General features: G+C 40.0%; 1 protein-coding gene across 4 annotated transcripts in view; it reads right to left on the reverse strand.

Moving 5' to 3' along the window:
* The window catches only part of SCAPER (S-phase cyclin A associated protein in the ER), a 406,759-nt gene that overhangs the window by 372,491 nt on the left and 6,975 nt on the right, over positions 1 to 27,293 (reverse strand). For 3 of the 4 annotated variants that reach the window (XM_072628640.1, XM_072628637.1, XM_072628638.1), the window contains one exon: positions 2,590 to 2,707. Coding sequence is in view for 2 of the 4 variants with exons in the window: in XM_072628637.1 (XP_072484738.1) it covers positions 2,590 to 2,707 (118 nt within the window). In the remaining 2 variants the exon portion in view is untranslated. Of the gene's footprint in view, positions 1 to 2,589; positions 2,708 to 18,819; positions 18,882 to 27,293 lie in introns of those variants that run through there. The other variant, XM_072628639.1, reaches the window with a different exon arrangement.

The following is a 27,293-nucleotide window of genomic DNA, read 5'->3' on the forward strand; positions in this document are numbered from 1 at the left end:
CACATGCTTGCATTATTATCGGTTTATCTGTGTTTATTTTGATTTGCCTTTTTCTCCAATAAAATATAAGCTCTCTGAAGATCCTGGTATCTCTAACCTAGCTCCTACAGCAGTGCCTAAAGTGCTTACTGAATCAATCACAACCCGTTTGTGATTCATGAAATAATTACTATGGCATATATATATGTGTATGTGCATACACACACACACGTACACACACACTCTCTCTCTCTCTCTCTGTCTCTGTATCTCTCTCTCTCATCACCTAATGGCCAACCCTCAACCCTTATAAGTCTTTCTAAACTTAGCTAGGCTAGTCCGTGGACAAAAGACACCAAATCTGTATTTGGCCTGTCCTGAATACCCTTCAAGTTTGGTGAGAGAGGCTGTGCTCAGTTTAGTTTCTCAAATCTAGGAGTTAAGGAATAATAATAGTAACTAATATTTATACATGACAGGAACTATGCTAAGCACTTTACAAATGTGATCTCACTTGATCCTCGTGACAACCCTGGGAGGCAGGTGTCATTGTCATCATCCCCATTTTACAGATGAAGTTACAGACTTTACAGATAACTCCATGTCACACCTGTCTTCTAGAGACACTGGATTTTTGTGACCCTCCCCTCTTGGGTCTCCACCAGCTGGTCTGACCATTCTCAGTCTCCTTTGAGGACTGCTTTGGATCATCACCCATCCACCTCCCCCTAACTAGAGGAGTCCCAAAAGAATTTGCCCTGGGCTGTCTTTAGTCCTCTCTGTATTTCTCTCTATCTCCCTCTCTCTCATTCGCTCTTACCTCATTAGCTCACAGGGATCTAAATAGCATCCATCCTAAGATAATATCCAGATCCATTAAAGCCATCTCCATTTGTCCTGGAACTGGCCAGCTGGGCAACACAGCTCTCTCTCGTTCCATTCCTTCCTTCCCTTCCCTTTCTTTTTTCTTTTCTTTCTTTCTTTCTCTCTCTTTCTTTTTTTTCCATTTCCTATGTCCACATAGGGGGTGTTCTGCCCAAAGGAAATGTAAATTTTGATCCCTGAAACCTTTTCTTCCTTAAGAACCATGCCTTAAACTCAAATCTCTCTGGCTGAACAAACTGTAGTTTATGAATGTAATGGAATATTATTATGCTGTAAGAAACTACAAAAGAATGTAAGAATGTAATACAAAGGCAAGAAACAATTTCAGAGAATCCTGGGTATTATGAAATAACACAGAGTGAAGTGAGCAGAGTCAGGAGATTAATTGAACATAAGGTCATTTAAAAAAAAACTTTGAAACATTTAAGAATGGCCTTTGAAACATCAAAGAATGGCCTATCATGTATTTCAGAGGACCTATGATGAAACTTACTACACATCTCCTAAAGGATAGGTGAGGGACACAAGGCAAAGAGTCATACATTTCTGGGCACGACCACTGTGTGGCTTCATTTTGCTTGGCGATGCTAATTTGTTATTGGGGGTGAGGGGGAGTTTGTTTCCCTTGTGCTTTCTTTTGGAAGAGGTTTCTAAGGGGGTTTAACAATAGTAATGCCAGAAATAAAAGGGGCCCACTGTAGCATTTTTTTTTAATGCACAGAAGAGAAAAGAAGTTGAAAAAAGGAAGCAGTCAAGCAGAACAGTTTTGAAAATAACATGTGTACATTATATATAGAGACAGATATATAAATTTTTTAAAGCAAATGATATGAAATGGAGATTCACGGCTTCACACAGGACCCACTTTTTGTCTACTATTATATATGTAGAAATGCTCCTTTTTGATGTTTAAGTTCAGAATAAAAAAAACTAATTTTTAGAAAGAATATCACAAAAATACAAAGAATAAATCTGACTCAAGGTATGGAACACTGCATATTTATATATTTTTTATGTAAGTGATTGATTTTGATGATTTTTTTTCTCTTCTTCCTCTTTAAAAAAAAAAAATTCTTTACAAAAATGGATGGCTCCCCAGGGACGAGGGATACAGGAGGGAATTTAGTTGGTAGGAAAAAGTCAATAAAATATATTGTAAAAAACATTAACTCCTTGTGCATCCTTATTACCTCGAGTCAAATACAAACCCCACTGTTTGGCATTTAAGGTTCTTCACAAGCTGGGTTACCTTTCTGACCTTATTATGTGTGTCTCACTCCCCTTTGCACATTCTTTGGGCCAGTCACAATAACTTTCTCGCTCATCTCTACAAATGACACATTACCTCCAACCTTGGTGACTTTTAATGGGCTGTGCCCCATGTCTAGAGTGCACTTCCTCCTTCCTTCTCCAAGAATTCCTGGTTTTCTTCACAGATCCACTAAAGCACATCAGACTGGAGGGTTCTCCAGACTCTCCCCAAGCCTGCAAGTCTTATCATAATATCCAATATATACATGTATTCTGTAGCATACACACACCCTGTCTTACCCCACTGGGGCTAATTCCTTGAAGGCAGGGCCTAGTCCATGTCTATCTTTGTATCCCCAGAGTCTGACACCGACCAGGGGTTTTATCAGTGCTTGACTGACTGAGTGCTAGAGAATTAAAAGGACGTTTCCAATGTACACTTTTTAAATTAGCATTTTTTTCTTTGATACTTACCGTCATCATCTTTATTTTCCAGGGGAACACTCCAGGCGATCAGATTTCTCGCAGTGCGACCCTCTTCTGCAACAATTCTCCTCACTTTGTCATGGCTATTGGAACGCTGAAAGGAGGCCTAAATACAAGAAAAACTTCTGGTCAGTAGATGCATTTGACAGTCTACATGTTTTCTCAAAAGACAGACCATGAAACTTTATTGGAAAACCAGAAGAAATAAGAAACAGTTTCTAATGTCAGTCCTCCTCCTAACCAGCTTCACAACCTTCTGCAAAAAGACATTCTAAGCTAATTTAAAGTTTAGTTATACTTTTTCAAAGGAAATGCCATTTTATTATTTTACAGGAACATATACACTAAAGTCAGACAAAATGTTGTCAGAAGTAATTCATGCCAAGAAACAGTAGAATGCAAGCAACCACCATGAAGGCTGTTTTTCATTTTCCCATTCTTTCCTTAGCACCTAGACCGTTGCCCATCATATATGCTTAATAAATACTTGAATTGATCTGAGTAAATATAATCAGTAATGGTATTAAGCAGAATTATATTTTTCCATATAAAAAATAAGTGCTACTTAAAAAGGAAGTATTTTTAACATGCTAAATATTTTCCCTATAATCTTCTTTAGATTTTTATTTTAATTTTCTCCTTGTTACTAATATCTATTTTGGCCCAGCAAGATGTCTCAAAAATCCTGGAGTAGTTTTAAGCTGTAATAGCTTAAATTAAGCTTCATATAGTTTAAAAGCTATATTAATATATAAATTAGGCTATAATTATCTAAATTAAGATTTATATAGCTTTATTAAACTTGAACAGCTTAAAACTACTCCAAGACTTTAGAAACCCCTGTATTGATGCCTAGTTGAGGACTTAGCTGACAAATTCTAGGGAGTTGCCTGAGCTACAAAGAGGTCAGCTAAATGATCTGTCCATGGACATATAGGTCAGAGGTAGAATTTGGAACCTAGTCTTCCTGACTCAAAGCCGAGCACAATCCATTACTGTGTCTCGTGTATGTATGCAGAGTAAATAGATATAGAGTTATTTAGATATATACAAAATTAGTGGAATCATTAATTATTCATTGTCTTATCATAGATTAATCATGGGATTTAGAACGGAAAAGGACCTTATAGGTCATTCTATCTATAACCTCAAACTTGCAGGTAAGGAAACTGAGGCCTGGAAAGGTTCAGTGAATAGCCCAAAGTCACAAAAATAATAAAGGGCAGAATCAATGTTTGAATTCATAATCTGACTCTAAATTCAGGACTTCTTCCATGATATTATACAGCCTCATATTTAAACCACTCTAACTTTTATACCTGAAATCACTGTAGACATATTGCAAACAATTTGTTGTACAAATACTATTTAAAATAAAATGTACCAAACCCTCATGTCACAGCAACCCACTGACAAAATAAATTTTTTAAAAAATAAATGTGAAACTTGACATGACATTACCATCAAAAAATTTTATTTGACTCACAAAAACTCTGATTCTGCTTTGCCATGTGGGTATTTTTTACTCCAGAATGACTCTTGTTGCAGCAGCAATGACTAGACTTTGGCTGTAACTGCACCCTACTAACACACCCTCTGGACACAAGGATCTTACTAATCTATCATCTGAGGTCTTGAGGAATGCAGAGAGATGGTGACAAAAGTACTACCTTGAAGACCCAATGGGACCCAAAGGACAGGAGCGGTCAGCTCAGTAGATGCAGACCATGCCCAATCAGGGAGATTTTCTTGGTATTCAGGAAGTAAAGGAACAGAAAGGGTCAAAGGTCAAGACAGATCAGGATTCTTAGGCCCCTCTTCTAAATAGTAAATTAAGTATTAAGAGGAAAAGAAATCCCAGCATTCTGATGGCTAGAAGTCAAAAATCTGACTAAAGCAATTTTCAGTTTGAGGAGAAATTTTCCATTGCTTTACTTCAAACCAAAAGTATTTTTCCCAAAGCATGAAAAAAGTTCTTTATCCACCTCAGAATGAGAGTTCTTTAGAAGTCCTCAGAAATAGTCTGTAATGTTAAACAACTAAAAATTAAGCAACCTTCATAATATCCAATCTAATGAACTAGAAAATGACTAATAATGTCTACGATGTACACACTGGGAAAACAGAGGAGTGACCTCTATTTCTGAAAGTGTATCTTTATTTTACAGTTTAGAACTTGTTGAAAAGTATCAGAGAATCTTTTTCCACAATGAATGGAATGCACATATAGTTATTACAAAATAATGAAGAGACAAGATGTATTTGACTTTAAAGCATTCCTGAAAACTTTTTTATGTGTTTCTGAAAACTTACATGTAAAATAAAGCATTTCAAATGCAGAAGAGGGAAATGTTAAACTTTTCTATGAATTTTTTTGTAAACTAAAGAACACTTTTGTAACAGAAATAATTATCCTGTAATTCAGATTTCCATCTGTTTTCTCAATGCAGTCAAACCCATACACATCTAAAAAAACCAAGTTATAAAAACCACAAATAATAATCACCATAATTAACTTCAGTGAATAATTATATTAAACCTATCAAGAAATTATTCAAATAACTAGCTACTAAAAGCTTAACAAAGTTAAAAAAATGTATAAATTTGTGATCGAGTAGTTTGAAAACATGAATTTAACATGAAAGAAAAATATAAATGAAACTTTTTCGAGAATACTATTATAATTAATAATCTGCTATTTCATTTTAATGCTTTCTATCAAAATCCATTTTAAAACTTCTGTAATAAATAAAGGTTTCATAATAACTTACAGAATGAAATATGAGAACTATAAATCAACAGATATTTATGGAGTACCTATTCTGCAAAAGTCTCTCTTTGGAAGATATACAAAGTATAAAACCTGATGCCTGCCCTAGGAGAGCCTACAATCCAACATAAAAGTTATATAATAACGAAGACAACAATATAAGGGACATCGACAAGTACTTCATGACTGTCGAAGAGAGTAAAAAGTAGGCTACGGCCATGTGTAGTAAACCATGTATACAGTCCCTACTGCTGAGAAGACTGAAACTAGCAGATTGTTTCGATTCAGGAGTTCTGAGCTACAGTAGGACTAAAGTCAATTGGGTATCCATTCATACTAAGTCCTGCACCAATATGGTGAACTCCCAAGAAGCAGGCCAGACTGCCTTAGAAGGGATGAACTAGCTCAGGTTAGAAAAATTAAGCATGTTAAAGCTTCCATACCAACTATTATTGGGATCTGGACTGGGAAATAAGGAGACCTAGACCAGACTGTCCTAACTTCACCCTCTGACCTCCATCCCCAGCAGAAAAGAGGGCCCCTGTGGCCTGAGTCAGCTTTATGGAGGAGCTTGCGCCTAGCCCTGAAGTATTAGAAAGTTGAAATGAGGTTTCAAATATAGGAAGGATTTGGCCAAAAAGAGAAGGAAGGGAATTTCAGGTAAGGGAACTGCCATTATCCATAATTAAATGAAAGAAATAAATAACTAGAGCAAGTATATACCACCTCCATTCTGAAAACATGGTATGTAAAATGACCTTATTCTATAATGTATTCTACTATGTGCCCTTTGCTTAGATAAATCCCAAATTTCAGCAAATTAAAATAAACATGTAAAATGATTTCATGTATGTGTAACTTCCATAGAACAATTATGTCAAATTTGTTACATTTGGCAAACATACTTTCCAATACCAAATTTCAGAAATGTATATAAATTGTGACCGTTTCTGACAACCTCTACATTCTCTCAAGTCACCCACATCCCTTGATTACTTTGCCTTCCCTTCCCAAGTGCTAATAGCCTACTCACACTTAAAGGTTCAAATTCTACCTCTTCAGTCAGTCAGTCGATAAACATTTATTAAGCACCTACTATGTGCCAAGTACTGAGCTAAGTGCTGACTACCTAATGCCTCGCTGTACATCCCAGATAGGCATACAAAGAAAGGTATAAGAAAGTCCCTGATCACAAGGAACTCCCACAGTCTAGTAGTGGGAAAAGACAACATGCAGATTACTTCATACAAAAAATTATATAAAGGATAAATTGGCCATAAGTAACCAAGGGAAGGCACTAGAATTAAGGGGGACTGAGAGAGTCCTCCTGTAGAATGGGGAAGCCAGGAGGTAGTGTATTCCAGGCAGGAGGGACAGCTACTGAAAATGCCCAATCAGGAGACAGTGTCTTGTTTGAGGAACTCCAGGAAGTCAGTGTCACTGGATGCACAGAACACACAGGGCTGGGGGTGTTTTGAGGTGTAAAAAGCTAAAAAGTCTGAGGGGAAGGTGCTAGAGACTTTGAGAGGAAAGGAACTGAAAGCACCTATCATAGACAGCCTACTTAAAAAGTTTAGCCACAAAAGGAAGAAAAGATAGAGGCTAACAGCCAATGGGGACAGGTAGATGAAGAGAGGTTTCTGAGGCTGGGAGAGACATGGGCATGTTTGCAGGCAAACAGGCCTCAGCCACAGGCAGAGAAGGACTGAAGATAAGTTGAGAGGGTGAGAATGATAGAGAAAATGTGATGGGATGGGATGGGATCTCTTGGGCAGGGGTAAAGGAGGAGATGGGTGATGTGAGAGAAAGGAAAAGAGGGAACTCTATAAATGACCAGTGTTTTTCAATAAAATGTGAGACCAGGTTCTCAGCTGAGATGGGGAGGGGAGGTTTCTTTCATGACAAGAGCCACTATGGTGAGTGGAATAGTGAGCTAATTAGGAAGGTATAAAAAGAATGACCTTGATGTCATGAAGGCCCAGTTAAGATGAAATAATTTATAGGGGAACCAGTAACCGTGCTTTGGTGATTTTCTCCAGTTTTGTTCAGCAACCCATGTATAGGACTGAAAGTGGTGGATGGTGGGAGTGATCTGTGATATGATAAGGAGGGAATCTAGGGGCATAAGAGAACAGAAGAATGTTGAATTCAACTGGTTTATCAAGGGGCCAAGACAGAGGAGTGAGGAGGGTGCAAGGGTGATGACCCAGGAAAGAAATGAGCAGTGACACAGAACAGGGTCTAGGGTTGAAGGCAGAGGGAAAGGCAACAGACTGCTGCTGCTATTCAGTCATTTCAGCCATGTCCAACTCTTCATGAACTTCTCTGGGGTTTTTGGCGAAGATACTGGAGTGGCAAATTTCCTCCAGAAATTTACTGATGAGCAAACTGAGGCAGCAAAGTGACTTGCCTGAGGTCACATAGTTAATAAATGTATGAGGCCATATTTGAACTCAGGTGTTCCTGATTCCAGGCATGGCACTCTATCTACTGTACTACCTAACTGTCCCTTCCGTAGACTGGGATCAGATAAAGGCATGTATGTGAAGACAGAATATATGTGGGTAACAGCAATATCAAAGATTTCACCATCTTTGCGTGTGGCTAAGATGGGATGGAGGAATAGCTAAACTCGGATATTTGAAGGACTACCCAGACATAAGTCTCCTATATAAAGGCAGGAGTTAAGGGGGAAGACTGTGAACCTGGCACTGAATTCACTAAGGAAGAAAAAGGAATGACCCAGAGGTTGGCAGACAACAGCTTCCAGAATATTGACTAGGTGGTAGATAGGGATGGAGAGAACCTCCAAGGAGGAGAGGTTATAGAATGATGAAAGGAGAGACAGCCTACAAGTGGCTACAGAGAGCAAGAAATGGTCACCTTCCCCATCGTGACATGAGTTGAGGGAAATAGTGCTAGTACAGCCAGAGCTGGAGAGGAAGACCAGGGAGGTCATACCATCAAAAGGGAAACAAGGCTTATCAAGAATCTGGAGGGGAACAAAGTGGGAACAGAAAAGATTTAGAGGAAAGCAAGTTTGTTAGCTTTAGAGAATACAATGGAAGATGACTAGAGGGAGAGTGGGTAACAGGGGAAAGGGTAGTGGAAGACAAGGAAGGAGGTTTAAAATGATGGGGAAGGTTCAGAATCACTGAGATAGGGAGGTAGGAGGGAGTTTGTTAATCAGTGCGCAAATGATTTTAGGTATACAGATGGTTTTCATTTTATTGAAGCAGAACATTCCACAGACCTGAATGTAGTTATGTAAGCCCTCAGAGAGGGGAAAGAAAGGGAGATAAGGTAGGAAGCGGGAATGAGACGGAGCACCCAGAGGGAGGGGTCAGCATATGGTTCAAGGACACCTGGGGGCTAGAAACAGAGAAGCAAGAGGACCAGGAATGGGGCCAGTCATCTGAGGACCTGGTCAGGACAGAGAGGAAGAACACTGGGGGGCAGACGTGGGGGCTGGACACAGGCATAGGAGAGCTCAGGACACCTGCAGGCTGGGGACAGACAACTGATACCCAAACTCAGACTGATGAAAGGCAGACACACAGGCAGGGCACAAGAGCAGGTGGGTAAAGTGGGGCAAAGGTCTCTGATCTGTGCTCAGGGTCTCAAACCAAGTCCCCGGCAGCACTGGTGGTTTCTCCTGGGTAGTGCGTGCATTCTGCTGCAATCACTTGGAAGGGTTTTTTTTGAGAGGGGAAAGGGGAGGAAGGTTGCAGAGCTCCTGTCTCGAAGCAAGAGCAAAGAGAGAGCCCACACAGTACTATACAGTAAAGTTATCAAAGGTGGCTTTTTGGGAACATGGATTTCTTTCAGAATTTTTTACATTTGCTTAAAGCAAGAACAGTCAGCACTGTAAACGTGCCCAGGCATTTGGCCTCAGGGTAGATCATTCTCAGGGCCACAGCAGCTCAGGTTAGGGGATGAGTATTCAGAGCTGAGGGAATGGTACGACCCCCTTTCCTCTAAGGCACGACGTGAGCCTGAAGACTTGGAGCCTTTCTCTTCCCTAGAACCTGAAGCTTCTGGTACTTGGCGGAGGTTACTTTTCCTCTTCCACTAGGCAGCAGATGACCAGGAAGGAGAATTGGCAGCAATGGGATGCCATCTTCTACCCTTACCTCAAAGGCAGAGGCCTTGTGCAAGATGGGATGGCAGTTCTCCCTTCCCCTGGGAGGCTGGAGATACCTTCCTTACAGGTCTAAGGCTCCTCTAGCAGGAAGTGATCCCTCACTCATATAACTCATTGCATTTTCTATTCTTCATATATATTTATATTCTAAGCATATTTACTTGTCTCATCTCATCTAACTAGGCTAGAATCTCCTCGAGGGTGGAGAATCTGTGTCTCCTCCAGTGAACTGCTACAGTAGACACTTAAGGTCCTAACAATTACTCTGCCCTTACCTTGCATGTCCAATCTATACCCATTTACCAAACTCCTTGGGCTTTTCCTATTCTCTGTTACTAACTACCTAATGCCACCCTGTACATCCCAGTCCTGTGACATTTCTAAACTAACTACCTCCTAGGTCAACTCAGGTCTTATACTGAGCAGGAATATGCTGACTTCTTCCTACCAACCACACAGGTGGTCTATATCAATGTTATGGTTACGTGGCTTAGGAACTCTACCTCCTAGACATTTTAAGAAAGGGTTGGATAAGTCTACGTAGGTGAAATGGATAAAAATTTGCCTCTACTCTCCATCTGTTACCAGATGGAACCCACTGTCTAATAATTAGGAAAAATTTTACACCCAATGACATAACTGGTTGGGTTACAACCAGTGACCAACTTTAAGTTACTGCCCCAAAGTCAAAGTGGCGCTGATCTAGAGTCAGGAAGTTCAAATCTAGTATCAAATCCTTACTGCTGTTGTTGTGTGTTGTGTTAGTCCTTCATTTTCGAAGAAGACCATGACATCAGAGAAGTAATGACATGACTTGCACTTGACTTTGTTTTGAGTGAGGGAGGGCTGTGCAGATCACCAGCCTCACTTCTCCTCCAGAGCCATCTGAATCCAGTGACCATATATTCAACAGGAAGACTGGAGATGACCCAGGATGCACTGGGAGACCTTGGGCCCTTTAAGCCAAGGTCTTTGCAGGTACTCACTTAGGGTGAAGTAACACCTGTTCACTGAATAGACCTCTTTAAGAAGTAGCCAGGGAATGGTCCCTTTAATGAAAAAAAGAAAAAAAATAACTAAATCAAGCAGGGAGGGAAAGAGAAACAGTTACTATTGATAATTACTCTAAGCCAGGAGGGTCCAGAAAATAGTCATTAAGTGCAGCTTCGGCAGAGACTTACTGGTGTCCAATCTATGGGCTTCAGAGTGCACTGGGTTTAAGGTTTTATGGAAAGAAGGAAGGAGGGAGGAAGGAAGGAAGGAAGGAAGGGAGAAAGGGAGGAAGGAAGGCCACACACACACACCACTTTCTAACTAGATAACCAAAGTACCTTGAAGGCAAGGGGCTGTGTTTCATAATTCTGCCCTATATACAGTAGGTACTCCAAAAACAAAGTTAATAGTCAAAACTATGTAAAATATTTTGTGGATTTCTATTCTATCAGTAAGTAGACTGCATTCTGCAAACCTTACCATTCCTTAATGGAGGTGGGAACGTATAAGACATTCTAGAAACAATGAGCTCGCCTGAAGTAAAGGGTTTACCTCGGAGGAGCAAAAGATAAACTGGAAAGCTATGGTTGGACAAAATGTGCAAGGTCCTAAATGCCAGGCTAAAGCTTTTATACTTTACAAGTAACAGGGAGATATGGAAGGTTTTTGGAAAGAGGAACTGAAATAAGCAAAGGGTACTTTTTGAAAATGAATAAGGGAAATTAGTCTGGGGGAAGTGCAAAAGATGAAACAAAAGAAAAGATATAAGAAGCAGAGATACTTAGAAGAAAACATTCTAGGTATAGAAAATAAAGGCCTAAAATAGAGAGAAATAAAAGGAACTGATCATGGGATCACATCATTTAGGAGCACAGATTTAGAAGTAGATGTGTCAGATCAACTAGTGTACTGCTACATTTGACAGATGAAGAAAGTAAGACCCAGCTGTGTGACTGTGGGCAAGTCACTTAACCTCTATTTATCTCTGTTTCCTTATCAGTAAAATGGGGATAATAATAGCACCTCCCTCCCAGGACTGTTGTTGAGGATCAAATGAGATAATTATTATGAAGGGCTTGGCCTAGTACCTGACACGTAGCAATACATAAATGTTTTGGTTGTTATTACTGAAAACCCACTTTCATACTTGAACTCCTTAGCTCCATTATATTGAACCATCTCCTTCTCCACACACAGAAAAAAAATTAAAACAAAAAAATACTGCAGTTTGTATTTTTTTAATAAAAAGTTACAACTTTTATAATCTACTTTTTCTTTTATTCCTATTTCCAACATTTCATATGCAGTAACATTACAGTTATTGGTTTTATCACAACATTTGAAGAGCAACTGTTTCAAAATATAAATCCCACTTTTATTTAAAGTCCATACACATATTGTATGAAGTTATTTCAGTAGCACATTCATAAATTCTGTCATTTTTAATAATCTAGTTCTTGTAAAAATGTCAGATACATCTGAGGCATTACAGTTTTAAGCAGTTCTATCTATGTGTAGCATAGATCTGAAATGTGATACATGAGTCTGAAAAACTATAGATCATTTTGGCCATTTTTAACAACAATATTTTCCCCTAGGGTCTTCTTTCAGGGCACCTAAATAAATCTGTGGATTTTTATACAAAGCCAAAGTGTGCCATCTAGTGCCAGGCAGAGAACATACAGACCACACATAAGGTTTTCCAACAGGATACACACACATTAGTGACCAATATATGTATTTGCAGTGAAATTTTTAATGTTATATTACAAGGACACAACTTAAAGAATTTTCTATGCATTTCCAAGAATGTATATGAAGTATAGACTGCTCTTGTTTCTACATTTCCTCTTCATCCTCCCACGGGAATAGGGGTTTATGTAGTCTTGAAAGAGGTTCAAGTTCAAATAAATATCTTTACTTCTCTATAACATTTTCAGTTTGCCACAAAAACTTTAAAATTACTTGCACTGCTTAAATATCAGGTGTGATCCCAGTTTGAATTTCTAGTTTTTACACGTCTTACCATTCCTGTGACATCACAATGGTGACAATGTGTAGTTTTATATAAGAGTGAAACAAGATGAATTTAAGCATATCTATAAGATGTTTGTTTCAGCAACATGGTCATTAAAATATTTTCAACTTTATATTGTGGATATTAGTTGTCTATTCAGAGAAATGAATGAAAGGCAATTAACAGGTCTTCTTAATTCTAGAGCACTAGACCTAGAGTTAAGAAGACCTGGTTAAAATTCCACCTTGGACTGTAGCTGTTCAAACAAGAACAAGTTGCTTAAAATCTCTACAGATTTCTCTGTGACAGTGAGAGGGGCAGACTGGGGTCAGCCTTTCCAAACCTACAAAATTATAATTAGTGTACAATTAATCTGGTAACACAAAAACAAGAACGAAATCAAACCTGCTTCCAAGGAACAAACATCCCATTGAAGATATACGCACAAAATACGAATGCACAGAAGGAATGCAGCAGAATTTGGGGCAAGAGAGCCTTACAGCTGAGGGAATCAGGAAAGAGCTCCTGTAAGAGAGGGCAATGGATCTGAACTCTGCAGGAAACTCACATTGCTGAGAAATGGCTTCTAATATAGGCAGCATCAATATAAAGTGGCATCATGGGAGGGAGGGCACAAATGACCAGTGAGTAGAAGGAAGGGCCAAGGCCAAAGCTGGGAGAGAGGGTGTGAGGAGTGAGGAAGAAGGCCATGGAGCCTGGACCCCAGAGTTGGGAGGCGAGGCACACATAGCCAGGCTGAAAGGGGAGGGGGGGGGGGGGGTCTTTCCTAGTCAGACATAAGCGTCTGTTTTATACTGAGGCCAAAAAAGCCTCTGGAGTTTATCAAGACAGGATGTGACAAGTCAGACCTGAACTTGAGGAAAATCACTTTGGCAGCTGTATAGACAAATGGTGTCAAACTAAAGTAGAACCAATTTGTGGGGGCTACATATGGACTTAGAAAACCACAAGGAAATATTATCTACTCCGTATCATATTTTTATTTATTTTTAAACATCTTCTGATTATAGTTTCATCTAGTTCAGGCCAGGAGTTTTGCTGCCAGAAGTCTGACACTGCTAGCTCTGAGGACAGATTGAAGTTGGGAAAGATTTGAGGTAGGGAGCCCAATTAGGAGGCCACAACAACAATTAGGAGGTAACAACAACATTTTGCTATTTATTTGATATGTGATTAAAGAGAGTGAAGAGTCAAAGATAGCAATGAGACGGTGAGACTGAGTAACTGGAAGGATGGTGGGGTCCCCTTCGAAAGAGTGGGGGAGGAGAGGGAGGGAATTATTTTTTACATGTAATTAGGAGGAAATAAAATATTAAATCATAAAAAAGAAATAGTGAAATTCAGAAGAGGAGTGGGATGGCAGGAGCACAATGCATTCTGTTTTGAACGTGCTGATTTTGAGATGTCTAGTGTGTCATTCCATTTGACATAGCCAGTCAGTAACAGAAGATGCAAAGCCAGCGCTGAGGAGAGCCTGAAGCTCATTCTACAGATTCAGTAGTTACTGACATAAAAAGACTCATTAAGGCCACGGGAGTCACTGACTGAGAGGAGTGCTCAGGACAGAACCTTAGGAGGCAGGCACAGTCAGGTGACATGATCTAGGTAAGGATGAACAGTTGAGCAATAGAGGGCATCCAGGCAGGAAGCAAACTGAGGCAGGCGTCACACAGTCCAAGAGATGGGAGAGACCAGAAAAAGGTGGTGAGGATTAAGAAAGGGCTATCAGATCTGGTCAATAAAACCCAAAGTTCAGGCCAAAAGTAAACATTTTTAATTTACCTTACCTTGGACAGAATGTGAGATGTGTCTCAGTGCCTAGCCTTAGGGTCTGGAACAAATCAGGTGCTTTAATAAATGCTTGCTGATTGACTATTTACATGGAATTTCTCTTCCATTTGGGTTTTGTGAATAATTTACAGAGAGGGTGATGGCATTTGTGATTTTTTTAATCCCACTACCTTATAGTGTTAAGTAGGTGGTGCAACTGGGAAGAGACCTTGGGCTGAAGTCCAGAAACTCCAGTTCAAATCAGACTTCTTATCTGTAAAATGGGAATAATAAAAGTACCTACTTCCTAGGGTTTTTAATGAGAATAAAATGAAATATTTGTAAAACACTTTGCAAACCTTAAAGTGCTAAATCAATGCTAGTTAAATGTTACAGAAAAAGTTGTATAGATTAATTTTTTACTGATTCATGATAGTTTTCTAAGTAATCCATCACACTGTCTGAAATTAGAAATAATTTTGCTTCCTCTTTGCCTACACCTATTTCCTCAATTTCTTTTCCTTATTACATTTCTAGCACTGTCAAAACAGAAAACAATGAGTCTTACTTTAACCTTGATCTTATTGGAAAAGCTTTCAGTGTTTCTGTTACAAATTACACCAACTTTTGCTTTTAGATACTTTTGATCACATCAAGATTTCTTTAATTCCTATGGTTCACAGTGTTTTTTTTAACATAAACAAGGGTTGCATCTTGTTAAAGGCTTTTTCTGCTTCTACTAATACAAATGTGATTTTATAACCTACATCTATATTGTGTTTATCACTTTCCTATTATAGCAGTACCCTTGCATTCATGGCACAAAATTGCAACCTGGTCACAGTAATGGTTTTTAATATATTGCTTGTGCCCTCTTTGCTTATATCTTATTTAACATGTCATATTAATATTCATAAGTAGTTTTGGTCTGTAGTTTAGTACCATAACTGTCTCATTGGAAAAACTAGTGATGTATCATCTTTCTTTATTAAAAAGTTTATGAACAAAGAAATTATTTGTTCTTCAAATATTTTACAGAGTTCACTTCTAAATTTATCTGATCTAGGGTTGTTTTCTTTTCCATTGTGAGATATTTATTCCTAGCCCAATTGTTCTTTCTGATTATGAATTGTTTGACAATCTACACTCGGTTGCATTAATCTAGGTAATCTATATTTTATAATTATTTGACCACCTTATTCAAATTTTTAGTTCTGTTGGCATGTAATTGGTTATAATATTTTCTTATAATTTTGTTTTCTCGGTGAAGGAGAAAATATTGCAAGCAGCTAGAAAGAAACAATTCAAGTATTGTGGAAATACAATCAGGATAGTACAAGATCTGGCACCTTCTACATTGAGGGATAGAAGGGAATGGAATAGGATATTCCAGAAGTCAAAGGAACTAGGACTGAAGCCAAGAATCACCTACCCAGCAAAACTGAGTATAATACTTCAGGAGAAAAAATGGTCTTTCAATGAAATAGAAGACTTTCAAATTTTCCTGATGAAAAGACCAGAGCTGGAAAGAAAATTTGACTTTCTAACACAAGAATGAAGAGAACCATGAAAAGGCAAACAGCAAAGAGAAATCATAAGGGACTTACTAAAGTTGAACTGTTTACATTCCTACATGGAAAGACAATATTTATAACTCTTGAAACATTTCAGTATCTGAGCACTGGGTGGGAGTACACACACACACACACACACACATGCACACACGCACACATACATAGAGACAGAGTGCACAGAGTGAATTGAAGAGGAGATCATATACTAAAAAAAAAAAATGAAATCAAGCAGTGAGAGAGAAATATTGGGAGGAGAAAGGGAGAAGTTATATGGGGCAAATTATCTCTCATAAAAGAGGCAAGCAAAAGACTTATTAGTGGTGGGATAAAGAGGGGAGGCAAGAGAAAAACATGAGATCTACTCTCATCACATTCCATTAAAGGAAAGAATATAATGCATACTCATTCTGATAGGAAAACCTATCTCATAATACAGGAGAATGGGGGACAGGGGCACAAGCAGGATGGGGGGGAAGATAGAGGGGAGGGCATGGGGAGGAGAATGCAATCCGAGGTCGACACTCATGGGGAGGGAAAGGACCATAAGAAAATAGAAGTAATGGGGGACAGGACAGGATGGAGGGAAATATAGTTAGTCTTATACAACACAACTAGTATGGAAATCATTTGCAAAACTAAACAGATATGGCCTATATTGAACTGCCTGTCTTCCAAGGGGAAGGGATAGAGAGGGAGGGAGCTAAAGAAGTTGGAACTCAAAGTGTTAGGACCAAATGTAATGTTCTTACCACTGGGTAACAAGAAATACAGGTTAAGGGGTCAAGAAAGCTATCCGGCCCTACAGGACAAAAGAGAAGACGGAGACAAGGGCAGGGAGGGAGGAGAGAGGAGAGAGCAGATAGGTCACAGGGGCAATTAGAAAACTTGGGTCTGGGGGGGGAGGGGGAAAAAAGGGGAGAAAATTTGTAACCCAAAATTGTGTGAAAATAAATGTTAAAAGTTTAATTAAAAAAAAAAAAAGTAACTGGCATATAATGTCACAGCAGGTATTCAAATTCAGACACAAAACTAAAACTCTCCCTACTCTTCTATGTTACCTACCCTGACAACTTTATTATTAAGGAGTTAATTTTCAGGTTTTTTAGAGTTCAAGGTCACTTTACATTTTATCTCCTTTTCTATGCTAACTTGCTGTGTAAAAAAAAAAAAAAAATTTTGTTTTCTCTCCATTTGCTATCAATTCCTCAATTTTGATTTTGGTAATTTGGTTTTATTTTTAAATCAAGTTAGCTGATGTATTACTTATTTTATTGGTCTTATAACTTGGTATTGATTTTTATTTCTGGGCAGTAGTTTTCTAATCTGCAAAATGATGTTAGAATAGATGACCTCTAAGGTCCTTTCTATAACTCTTAAATCTATGATACTATAATCTCTATTCTTACAAGGCAAAGGTCTGACTGTACAAAGACAGCTGATCTAGAAACGACTCCCCACAAAAGGAAGAAATCATTTCTTATCTTTTAAGATGTGGTCCATTTCATTATTTGTTTTTTTGCCATTTCAAGCATCTCTCAACTTTCCTCTTGAAGAAAGTATTCATGGCATATAGGCATAAGGCTTTTTGTAATCCATAAGCCTTCAGCCTCTTACATTTCTTGATCTCAGACATATTTTCAGTCATCCTCCCCTACCTCACCTTTCCATTAAAGTTTCCAAGTATAAAAGTATATAGTAATTACATTGAGAAGGTCCTACAGAGTTGTCTGCAGAATCTCTATACCTGCTCAATCTCTGCAATTAGTGAATCAGCAGTAACTATCTTCACAGGAGACAGCCTACAAAACGTCATCATAAACAATGCAATACTAGATGACTGAGAGTCCCATAAAATTAGGTTTCTTATTGCCTCTGGATAGGCAATTCAGTTAAATGAATAGTAAGTGTGTTGGGGACTGAGAATACAAAAAGACAATAAAGACAGTCGTCTTCACCACGTCCTCTCTACCAGGCTACAATAAAGCCAATTCCAAGTACTCCTCTACTTGCGATGGAGGAGTAGGGGACAAGAGGGGGGCTGTCAAGCCAGATCTCCTCCCATTCAGCCTCAACCTCCATTTTTCTTCAAACTTTCTAAGAGTCACTTCCTCCAAGAGTTTCTTGGCCCATTCAGTTGAGTGGCCAAGGATCAGCCATGGAGGATGCCAGCAGAAAAGCTATTGTTTTTCTATCACTTTTATGACTTTGCACTCATCCCACTCCACCTCTGCTGCTATCACTGAGAGTCATTTTGTATTTTTCATTATTTTACAGGTTGCCACAGCCAAGTAATTCCTCCCCCAATGGCCAGACTACTAACAATGAACTGTTCCATACATATTCAGTGAGAATGGTCCTCAGGAGGCAGATAGTGCCTGGCTAAGACCATACTCATCATATTCTTTCCAGCACAACAGGACCTGTCCAAAAGCAATTGTTTTCCCTTCTGAACTCACCCCTCTGGTTTCCTTCCAGGATGCTGTCATCTCCCTAGTCACCTAGACTAACAACTGTGAGGATATCTTCCTTCTCCCTCAACTCCAAAGCAGATCAGCTACCATCTTGTCAATCCTACATCCATGTCCTCCCCTTCTTGCTACTTATATGGCTCTCGTTCATGCCCTCATCACCTAGGCTACTGTAGAATCTAATCTCTCTTCTAGTGCCTCCTCCACAAAGATAATCCTGATGAATATCTGGTGACTGGATTTAGATGGCTCTGGAGGAGAAGTGAGGCTGGTGACCTGCATAGCCCTTCCTCACTCAAAACAAAGTCAACTGCAAGTCATGTCATTATTTCTCTGATGGCATGGTCTTCTTTGGCAACAAAGGACGAACATACACAGTCTTGCTTAGGCACAGGTCTATCTGCATCATTATTCACTCAAAAATCTCCTATTCCTTCCTAGGTAAAATACAGATTCCTTACCTGGAATTTAAGGCCTTTCACAACCTGACTCCAACCTACTTTACTCCTCTTCGTTATTTCATCTGGAACAACAGAAGGAGCACCGGATTTAGAGTCAGATGACCTGAGTTCAGATTCGAACTCTGGTACTTACAAGCGATGTGAGTTCTCTCCTTTGTGAGGCTGTTTCCTTATTTGTAAATGAGGGGTCTGGTCTAGATCAGAAGTGTCAAACACAAAATGTAACTGGAAAATTTTTAACAAATAAAAATAAAATAAGACAAAGAAATATTCATATGTAGTTTTCTAAGTCACTATGTAACTAGCCCACAGGGATCCTTAGGTATGATTTAGTGGCCTGTTATTAAGTGCATTTGACAGCACTGGTCTAGAAGACCTCTAAGATCCCTTCCCAACGCAAAATCTATGATCCTCAGAACTCTATATTTTAGCCTAACTGGAATAATTAGCTACCTTTTGAATCTGAGATCCCATCTCCTACTTCTGCACTGTCCATGCTTAAAATATATTTTTTCCTCATCAAATTCTCTAAGAAACTGTTCAACTTTGGTACCACTTGCTCCATGAAGGTTTCACCAGTCTCCATCTCCCTCACTTGTCAGGACTCTGTCCCTTAACAAATTGCCTTGTATTACATTTACCCACGTAGGTGCTAAATCCCACACCCCTATCATTTGCCCAGTGAGACACTGTTGGGAGCCTTCATGCTTTACCTTCAAGCATTACTACAAGGTACCAATTATGGCTGTGCAAAACCAAAATGGGCTGTCTCATGAAAGAATGAGTTACCCATCACTGGACACATTCAAGCAGAGGCAAGGGAACAGTCTGTTAGAGATGTAAAGACTCTCCTGTAGAAGAAATGCCTGCATTGGGCAGGCATTTGGCCTACTTGACCAAGGTCCCTCACTACTTCTAAAATTCTACTTCATCTACTGGAGTCTATATACCCTGGCATGTAATCAGGCATCTACTTTACTGCTGAAAAGGATAAAAAATTAAAATGAAAAGTTGAGCAGAACGCCTACCATCAGAGAAGAGTTAAACAATCTAGGATCCAAAGTCTTTGTCTGGTAACATGTAGAAAAACGTTTGGGAAACAGATTGCAAATGACATGACACAAGAAGGCAGCTACCACTTCTAAACATGTAATATGGTCCTGTTTCATCTTCTTTCAAACTAGAGTTTCATAAGAAACAAAACTTTTACATTTAATAATGTTATAAAGGGAAAAACAATATGGAATAATAAAAAGGTCAAAGAGCAAGATAATTGAGCATGGAAAGAGGAATGAGGTGTAAGAAGACTGCAAAGGCAGGAAGGGTCCAGGTAATAAAGAGATCTAAATGTCAAACAAAAAAATTTATATTTGATCCTGGAGCTCACTACCAGAGGGGTGACATATTCAGGCCTATATATTAGACTAATCAGGTTGGCAGCCAAGTGGAGGATGGAGTAGTGGGGAAGAGACTCTAGGCTGACAGTTCAATTAGGAGGCCATTCCAATAGCCCAGGCAAGAGATCATGAGAGCCTGAATCGATGAGGTGGCTACATGAGTAGAGAGAAGGGAACATAGTAAGAGATGATGTGAAGGTAGAAATGACAAGTCTCGGCAACAAATGGATTGTGAGTCTGGGTGACAGGGAACACCCCAGAAGTATTCTAAAAAGAAATAGAGAAGGGGAGTGGAGCCAAGATGGCGGAGTAGAAAGACACACATACGCTAGCTCCAAACCCACAGCCCATAAAATATCTGTAAAAAAGAACTCCCAACAAATTCTGGAGCAGCAGAAGCCACAGAACAATGGAGCAGACAAGATTTCTGTTCCAGAGAGCCCTGAAAACCTCTCGCAAAACGTCCGTTGTGCCCTGGAGCAGAGCCCAGCCCTGCCTTGGCCACTCAGCACCGAGAGGAGCGGATACGAGCAGGCTCCAGGGATGGAATCTCCAGTGGCACCGCAGGTCCCTCCACCCACGGGCCCCAAAGGTTGGTGAGAGGGTCTTCTCGGCTTGCTGAGAAGGGAGTGGGGTGCCCCCATAACTCAGGCCCCCTCGGGAGGCAGTAGCGGAGGCAGGAGCAGACAGGTGCTTCCTAAGCAGGCAGGAGCCTGAATCCATTGTTGAAGGTATCTGCATAAACCCCCTGAGGGAACTGAGCCCGTGAGGCGGCCCCACCTGAGCACCTGAACTTGATCTCACACTGAATAGCAGCCCTGCCCCTGCCCAAAGCCCTGAGGCTGGGAAGCAGCATTTGAATCTCAGACCCCAAGCACTGGCTGGGCAGATCTGGAGGCCAAGTGGGTGTGAAGAGAATATTCAGAAGTCAAGTCACTGGCTGGGAAAATGCCCAGAAAAGGGAAAAAAAATAAGACTACAGAAGGTTACTTTCTTGGTGAACAGGTATTTCCTCCCTTCCTTTCTGATGAGGAAGAACAATGCTTACCATCAGGGAAAGACACAGAAGTCAAGGCTTCTGTATCCCAGCCCACTCAATGGGCTCAGGCCATGGAAGAGCTCAAAAAGGATTTTGAAAATCAAGTTAGAGAGGTGGAGGAAAAACTGGGAAGAGAAATGAGAGACATGCAGGTAAAGCATGAACAGCAGGTCAGCACCCTGCTAAAGGAGACCCAAAAAAATGCTGAAGAAAATAACACCTTGAAAAATAGGCTAACTCAATTGGCAAAAGAGGTTCAAAAAGCCAATGAGGAGAAGAATGCTTTCAAAAGCAGAATTAGCCAAATGGAAAAGGAGGTTCAAAAGCTCACTGAAGAAAATAGTTCTTTCAAAATTAGAATGGAACAGATGGAGGCCAATGACTTTAGGAGAAACCAAGAAATCACAAAACAAAACCAAAAGAATGAAAAAATGGAAGATAATGTGAAATATCTCATGGGAAAAACGACTGACCTGGAAAATAGATCCAGGAGAGACAAATTAAAAATTATGGGCCTACCTGAAAGCCATGATCAAAAAAAGAGCCTAGACATCATCTTTCATGAAATTATCAAGGAAAAGTGCTCTGAGATTCTAGAACCAGAGGGCAAAATAAGTATTCAAGGAATCCACAGATCACCGCCTGAAAAAGATCCAAAAAGAGAAACTCCTAGGAACATTGTGGCCAAATTCCAGAGTTCCCAGGTCAAGGAGAAAATGTTGCAAGCAGCTAGAAAGAAACAATTCCAGTATTGTGGAAATACAATCAGGGTAACACAAGATCTAGCAGCTTCTACATTAAGGGATCGAAGGGCGTGGAATAGGATATTCCAGAAGTCAAAGGAACTAGGATTAAAACCAAGAATCACCTACCCAGCAAAACTGAGTGTAATACTTCAGGAGAAAAATTGGTCTTTCAATGAAATAGAGGACTTTCAAGCATTTTTGATGAAAAGACCAGAGCTGAAAAGAAAATCTGACTTTCAAACACAAGAATGAAGAGAAGCATGAAAAGGTAAACAGCAAAGAGAAGTCATAAGGGACTTACTAAAGTTGAACTGTTTACATTCCTCCATGGAAAGACAATATTTGTAACTCTTGAAACTTTTCAGTATCTGGGTAGTTGGTGGGATTACACACACACACACACGCACATGCACACACGCACACACACATAGAGACAGAGTGAATTGAAGAAGATGGGATCATATCTTAAAAAAATGAAATCAAGCAGTGAGAGAGAAATATATTGGGAGGAGAAAGGGAGAAATGGAATGGGGCAAATTATCTCTCATAAAAGAGGCAAGTAAAATACTTTTTAGTGGAGGGAAAAAGAGGGGAGGTAAGAGAAAAACATGAAGTTTACTCTCATCACATTCCACTAAAGGAAGGAATAAAATGCACACTCATTTGGTATGAAAACCTATCTTACAATACAGGAAAGTGGGGGATAAGGGGATAAGCAGGGTAGGGAGGATGATGGAAGGGAGGGCATGGAGAGGACGGAGCAATTTGAGGTCGACACTCATGGGGAGGGACAGGATCAAAAGAGAGAATAGAAGTAATGGGGGACAGGGTAGGATGGAGGGAAATATAGTTAGTCTTATACAACACGACTATTATGGAAGTCATTTGCAAAACTACACAGATATGGCCTATATTGAATTGCTTGCCTTCCAAAGGGAAGGGGTGGGGAGGGAGGGAGGAAGAGAAGTTGGAACTCAAAGTTTTAGCAACAACTGTCAAGTAGTGTTCTTGCTACTAGGAAACAAGAAATACAGGTAAAGGGGTATAGAAAGTAATTTGGCCCTACAGGACAAAAGAGAAGATGGAGACAAGGGCAGAGAGGGATGATAGAAGAGAGGGCAGATTGGTGATAGGGGCAATTAGAATGCTTGGTGTTTGGGGGTGGGGGGAGGGGACAAAAGGGGAGAAAATTTGGAACCCAAAATTTTGTGAAAATTAATGTTAAAAGTTAAATAAATAAATAAATAAAGAATTTTTAAAAATGTAATAAAGAAGTCTAAGAGATGGGGAAGTTTGATGTAAAGATAATGAGTTCTGTTTTGGACATGTTGAGTGCAAGACACCTAGCCAACACCCACATAAAGCAGTCCAAAGAGCAGCTGGTAATGCAGAATGAGAGCTAGGGAGCAGTGTAAGGCTATATACCTTTAGAGTGAACACATTCAGGTGAGGGATGAGGTAAGGAGCCATACTGCCAAGGGTTGAGGAGTGAGAGACATGGACTCAGTGGGTGAGTGTAGACAGCTCTTTCCAAGTATTTAGCTGAGAAAGGGAGGAGATAAAGGCTGAAAGCTTGAGGGTTCAGTATGGTCTTATAAGGATGGGGAAACCTGGGCATGTTTGAAGGCAAGAGGAAAAGGAACCAAGAGAAAAAGAGGAGATGACTGAGGAGACAATCTGCTAGAGAACACTGGAGGAGAGAAGAGGAAAAGCTATTTTGAGGAGAAACAGTGCCAAAGGAGGAATAAAGAGAACAGATAAGAAAAAAATGAATTGGCCAACTTAAGAGCACAGGAGAGAAAAGTAAGGGAGTTATCCTGAGCACAGAACAGAATGCTAAAAATACAAACAAAAGTGATTTATCCCAAGAAAGAACAGATGGGCTGAGCTAAAGAGATCCATGTGATGGCATGAGGAACTTAGGGACCCGCTAAGATTTTAAGATATGTCCAAGTTACAGAGAACTGTAAAAGAGCCAACTGCAGCTCTGACTGATGAGGCCCTGCAAGTGACGAACAGACTGACACTGACATGGAGGGGGTCTCCAGAGGGCTCTGCCCTGGGCCCTGCTCTGTTTGGTATTTTTTATCAATGACTTAGAGGAAGACAAAGCCGGCATGCTTCTAAAACCTGAACACGAGCCAGGGGTCGTGGTGGATGACAGAATCCAGATGCAAAATAATACAACGGGATGAAACTATGCATTAATGAAACAAGGTTAAATTTAATAGAAATGAAGGTAAGGTCCCAAGAAGGCAAATGAACAAACTGGGGAGAGTTCATGTTAAAAAGACCTGAGAGTTGTGGTCTTTTTAAATGTTTGGTATGAGTCAACATTATGATGTGTCCATCAAAAGAGCTAATACAGCACTGGGGGCACTAACAGAAGTCTGCAGTGAGAGTTCACAGTTTCCCACACTATCCTCTCCCCTATGTGGAAGACTGAACTGTCCTTAGATCATAGTTTGGAGAAGGCAGTAATAAACCAGAACACATGAACAGGAGATCCGGGGTAGGCTTTCTTAGGTGAGTCCCTGAGAGAGCCGTTATTGGGGGAAACTCCCAGTGAATCCCTGAATACTGTGAGAAGGGTGGGGACAGAAGTGGAATCTTCAAACACGGACTGGGTGATCGCTGGAGTTTTGGCCTCTGAGAGTCCTCCCAAGCCAAGTTTCCTGCAAGGAAACTAGTTAATGGAGAATAACTGACCTTGGGAGGTAATGCTCCCCATTCCCAGAGGTCTCAAAGTAGAAGTGTAACTGGTCAAGGATCTTTGCAGAAGAGATCCCTGATTAGTCCCAGCACTGGCTGGATGACATCCAAGATCCTTTCCCACTCTTTTCGATGCTGGGATTCTATGAAGGAACAAGGATGCAATCTGTACAGTTCTTCGTGCTAAACTGAGTCCTGAGCAATTTCCTTCTCCTTGGACTGACTTTCTGAAGCAGCAGGAGTCTGTACACCTTCCTTCAGCAACTCAAATTGTCCCAATCCTCCTACTCCCCCTTACTGTTCTCCTCTTCTCAGCTTCTAGGTTCAGGTCAGATACTACTAGGTTGTAGACAAATCGTTTCCGAGTTAGAATCAGTCAAAAGGCATTGATTAAGCACCTGTTTGTTATGTGTCTAGCACTAATAAGCACTGGATACACAAAGAAAGGCAAAAAACAGTCCCTGCTGTCAAGGTGAACCCAAGGGAGACAACACACACACTCCTATGTACAAACAAGCTCTTACAGAATAAAGGGGAGATAACAGAGAAGGAAGGCTCTGGAATGAAAGCACCTAGGTAAGGCTTCAGGAAGAAGAAGATGGTACTGTTCAAACTGAGCCCACTATTTACCACACTAAATTCTAACACAAACTCCCTCAAACCAGGCTTTCATGTGCTCAGTTATAAAACAGAAGGAATACTTGTACTACCTACCTCACAGGCTTGTTGTGGAGAAAATGCTTAGAAAGCCTTAAACCACTAAAAAATGAAAATTATAAAGCATTTTGCAAGAATAATTTTTATTAAAATTCAGTTAAGTAAAAACAGAAAGAAAATTTTCAATGTGAGACCCCATATAACAAAGGAGTTCAACTTATTTTGTTTCAAAATCTTTACAAGATTTCCTCCCTCCACTAAAATCCTTCTCATGTCAATGAGGTGACCCCAATTTCTCAAATACAAGACCTGGCAGATTCCACTAAGCTGGAATGGTGCCAAGCTGGACAGGTCCCAAGATGAACACTACGCCTACTGTCAGAGGACAAGTTAAGTTCCAAGAAGCTAATCACCAAGCCAGTCGCATCACCAGGAATTTTCCAGGCACAGCAACTCTAAAAGATCAACTAAGCTACAAAGGGGCTACAAACTGTGTCATGGAGGGATTAACCCACACTAGCAAAAATCATAGCTCTAGTCTGAAGTTTTACAAAGAGATTCTCACAATCCAAAGCACGTTTTGGACTATGCAGCACTAAAGCTTTTTTTAAAGCACAGACTATTATTTTTTTTCAAGTTAAGAGCTGTTTTTCAGGTAGGGATTTCCAGATGTCCTACAGCTTCACTCTTCTTTCCCCCCAGCTTACCAGCCTCACTTTTATCTCCTGAGTTTGTCCTACACCCTGTAGACTCCTCCACAGACCCAGGCACTGTTTCTGTCCCTCAAACAGCCTTCTTTCCTCCAAACCTTCCCAACTCCACACCCCCAGAAGAAAAAGAAGCAGTTTCAGCTCCTTCCAGAATCACAGCGAAGGAAAAGCTTTCCAAAGGAGGTACTAACCCAGAGGCAGCTCGTTACACCGACAACAGCACTGAGCTAGGAGTCAGGATGCCATGGTCTAAGTCACTCAGCCAGCTCTAACATCCTCTTTGATCCAAGGACTAGGAAACCCACTCCCTCTAGGGATGTGATGATTAAGGTATAAGGAGATGCAGTAGCTCTAAAATCATCTGCAGCTGGGAGTAGAGGATTTTTTGCGGGGTGGAATATTGAATATACTATCAGATAGGGTGAAGATGTACTGAGTTTTACTGATCTGCTTTTTTTCTCCTTTTAAAATCTGTAACAGATGATAGCTAATTATATAGAGGGAGAAGGGAAACATGTATTAGGAAACTAATGTAATGTAAAAACAAAATGTATCAATAAAAATAAGACAAAAATTTAAAATATAGTATATGGCTTTTTTCTGTGACTGACCCTGAGTGATATAAGGGATGATAAGACAGAAATCACGTGTGTAAAAGAATTTTAGGGTAGGCAAGGTATCACGCTGGCTTCCCAGTTTGATCTGGAAGAATGTGAGGCTGGTTATAAATCTGCTGATACACTAAAGCCGGGGCATTCAGGGAGGGAAGTCATTCCAGGCACAAAACAAGGGAGAAAGACACCACACGTTTGTGAAGAGATCTAGTGATCATGGCAGATCTCACAAAATCAAAGGGCTGGACCCTTCAGACAGGTCTCAGGGGGAGCTAGTGTTGATCAGGTAACTTTTGGAAACACTTGAGTATGCTTGTTTCACAGAGATATAGCTATATACACCTATGTGTATATATAAACATATAAATAAGTCACATAATTTATCTATTTAAATATATACACATGTATGTAATCGATTTACACATACATGTGCATGTGTAAGAATACTGTAACTTTCTTTTTTCCGTGTAAACACACCCTCCCTAAAATTACGTTGGCTCACATGGAGGGGGCAAGGGGACATTGAAAGAGAAGCTGGCAGCTCCAGACACAGGCAGTAAGGTTCAGGCTTAGGAAGCTACAGAGAAGGTACAACAGGG

The sequence above is a fragment of the Notamacropus eugenii genome, chromosome 1 (assembly GCF_028372415.1).
Source record: "Notamacropus eugenii isolate mMacEug1 chromosome 1, mMacEug1.pri_v2, whole genome shotgun sequence".
In the NCBI taxonomy this organism is placed as follows: Eukaryota; Metazoa; Chordata; class Mammalia; order Diprotodontia; family Macropodidae; genus Notamacropus; species Notamacropus eugenii.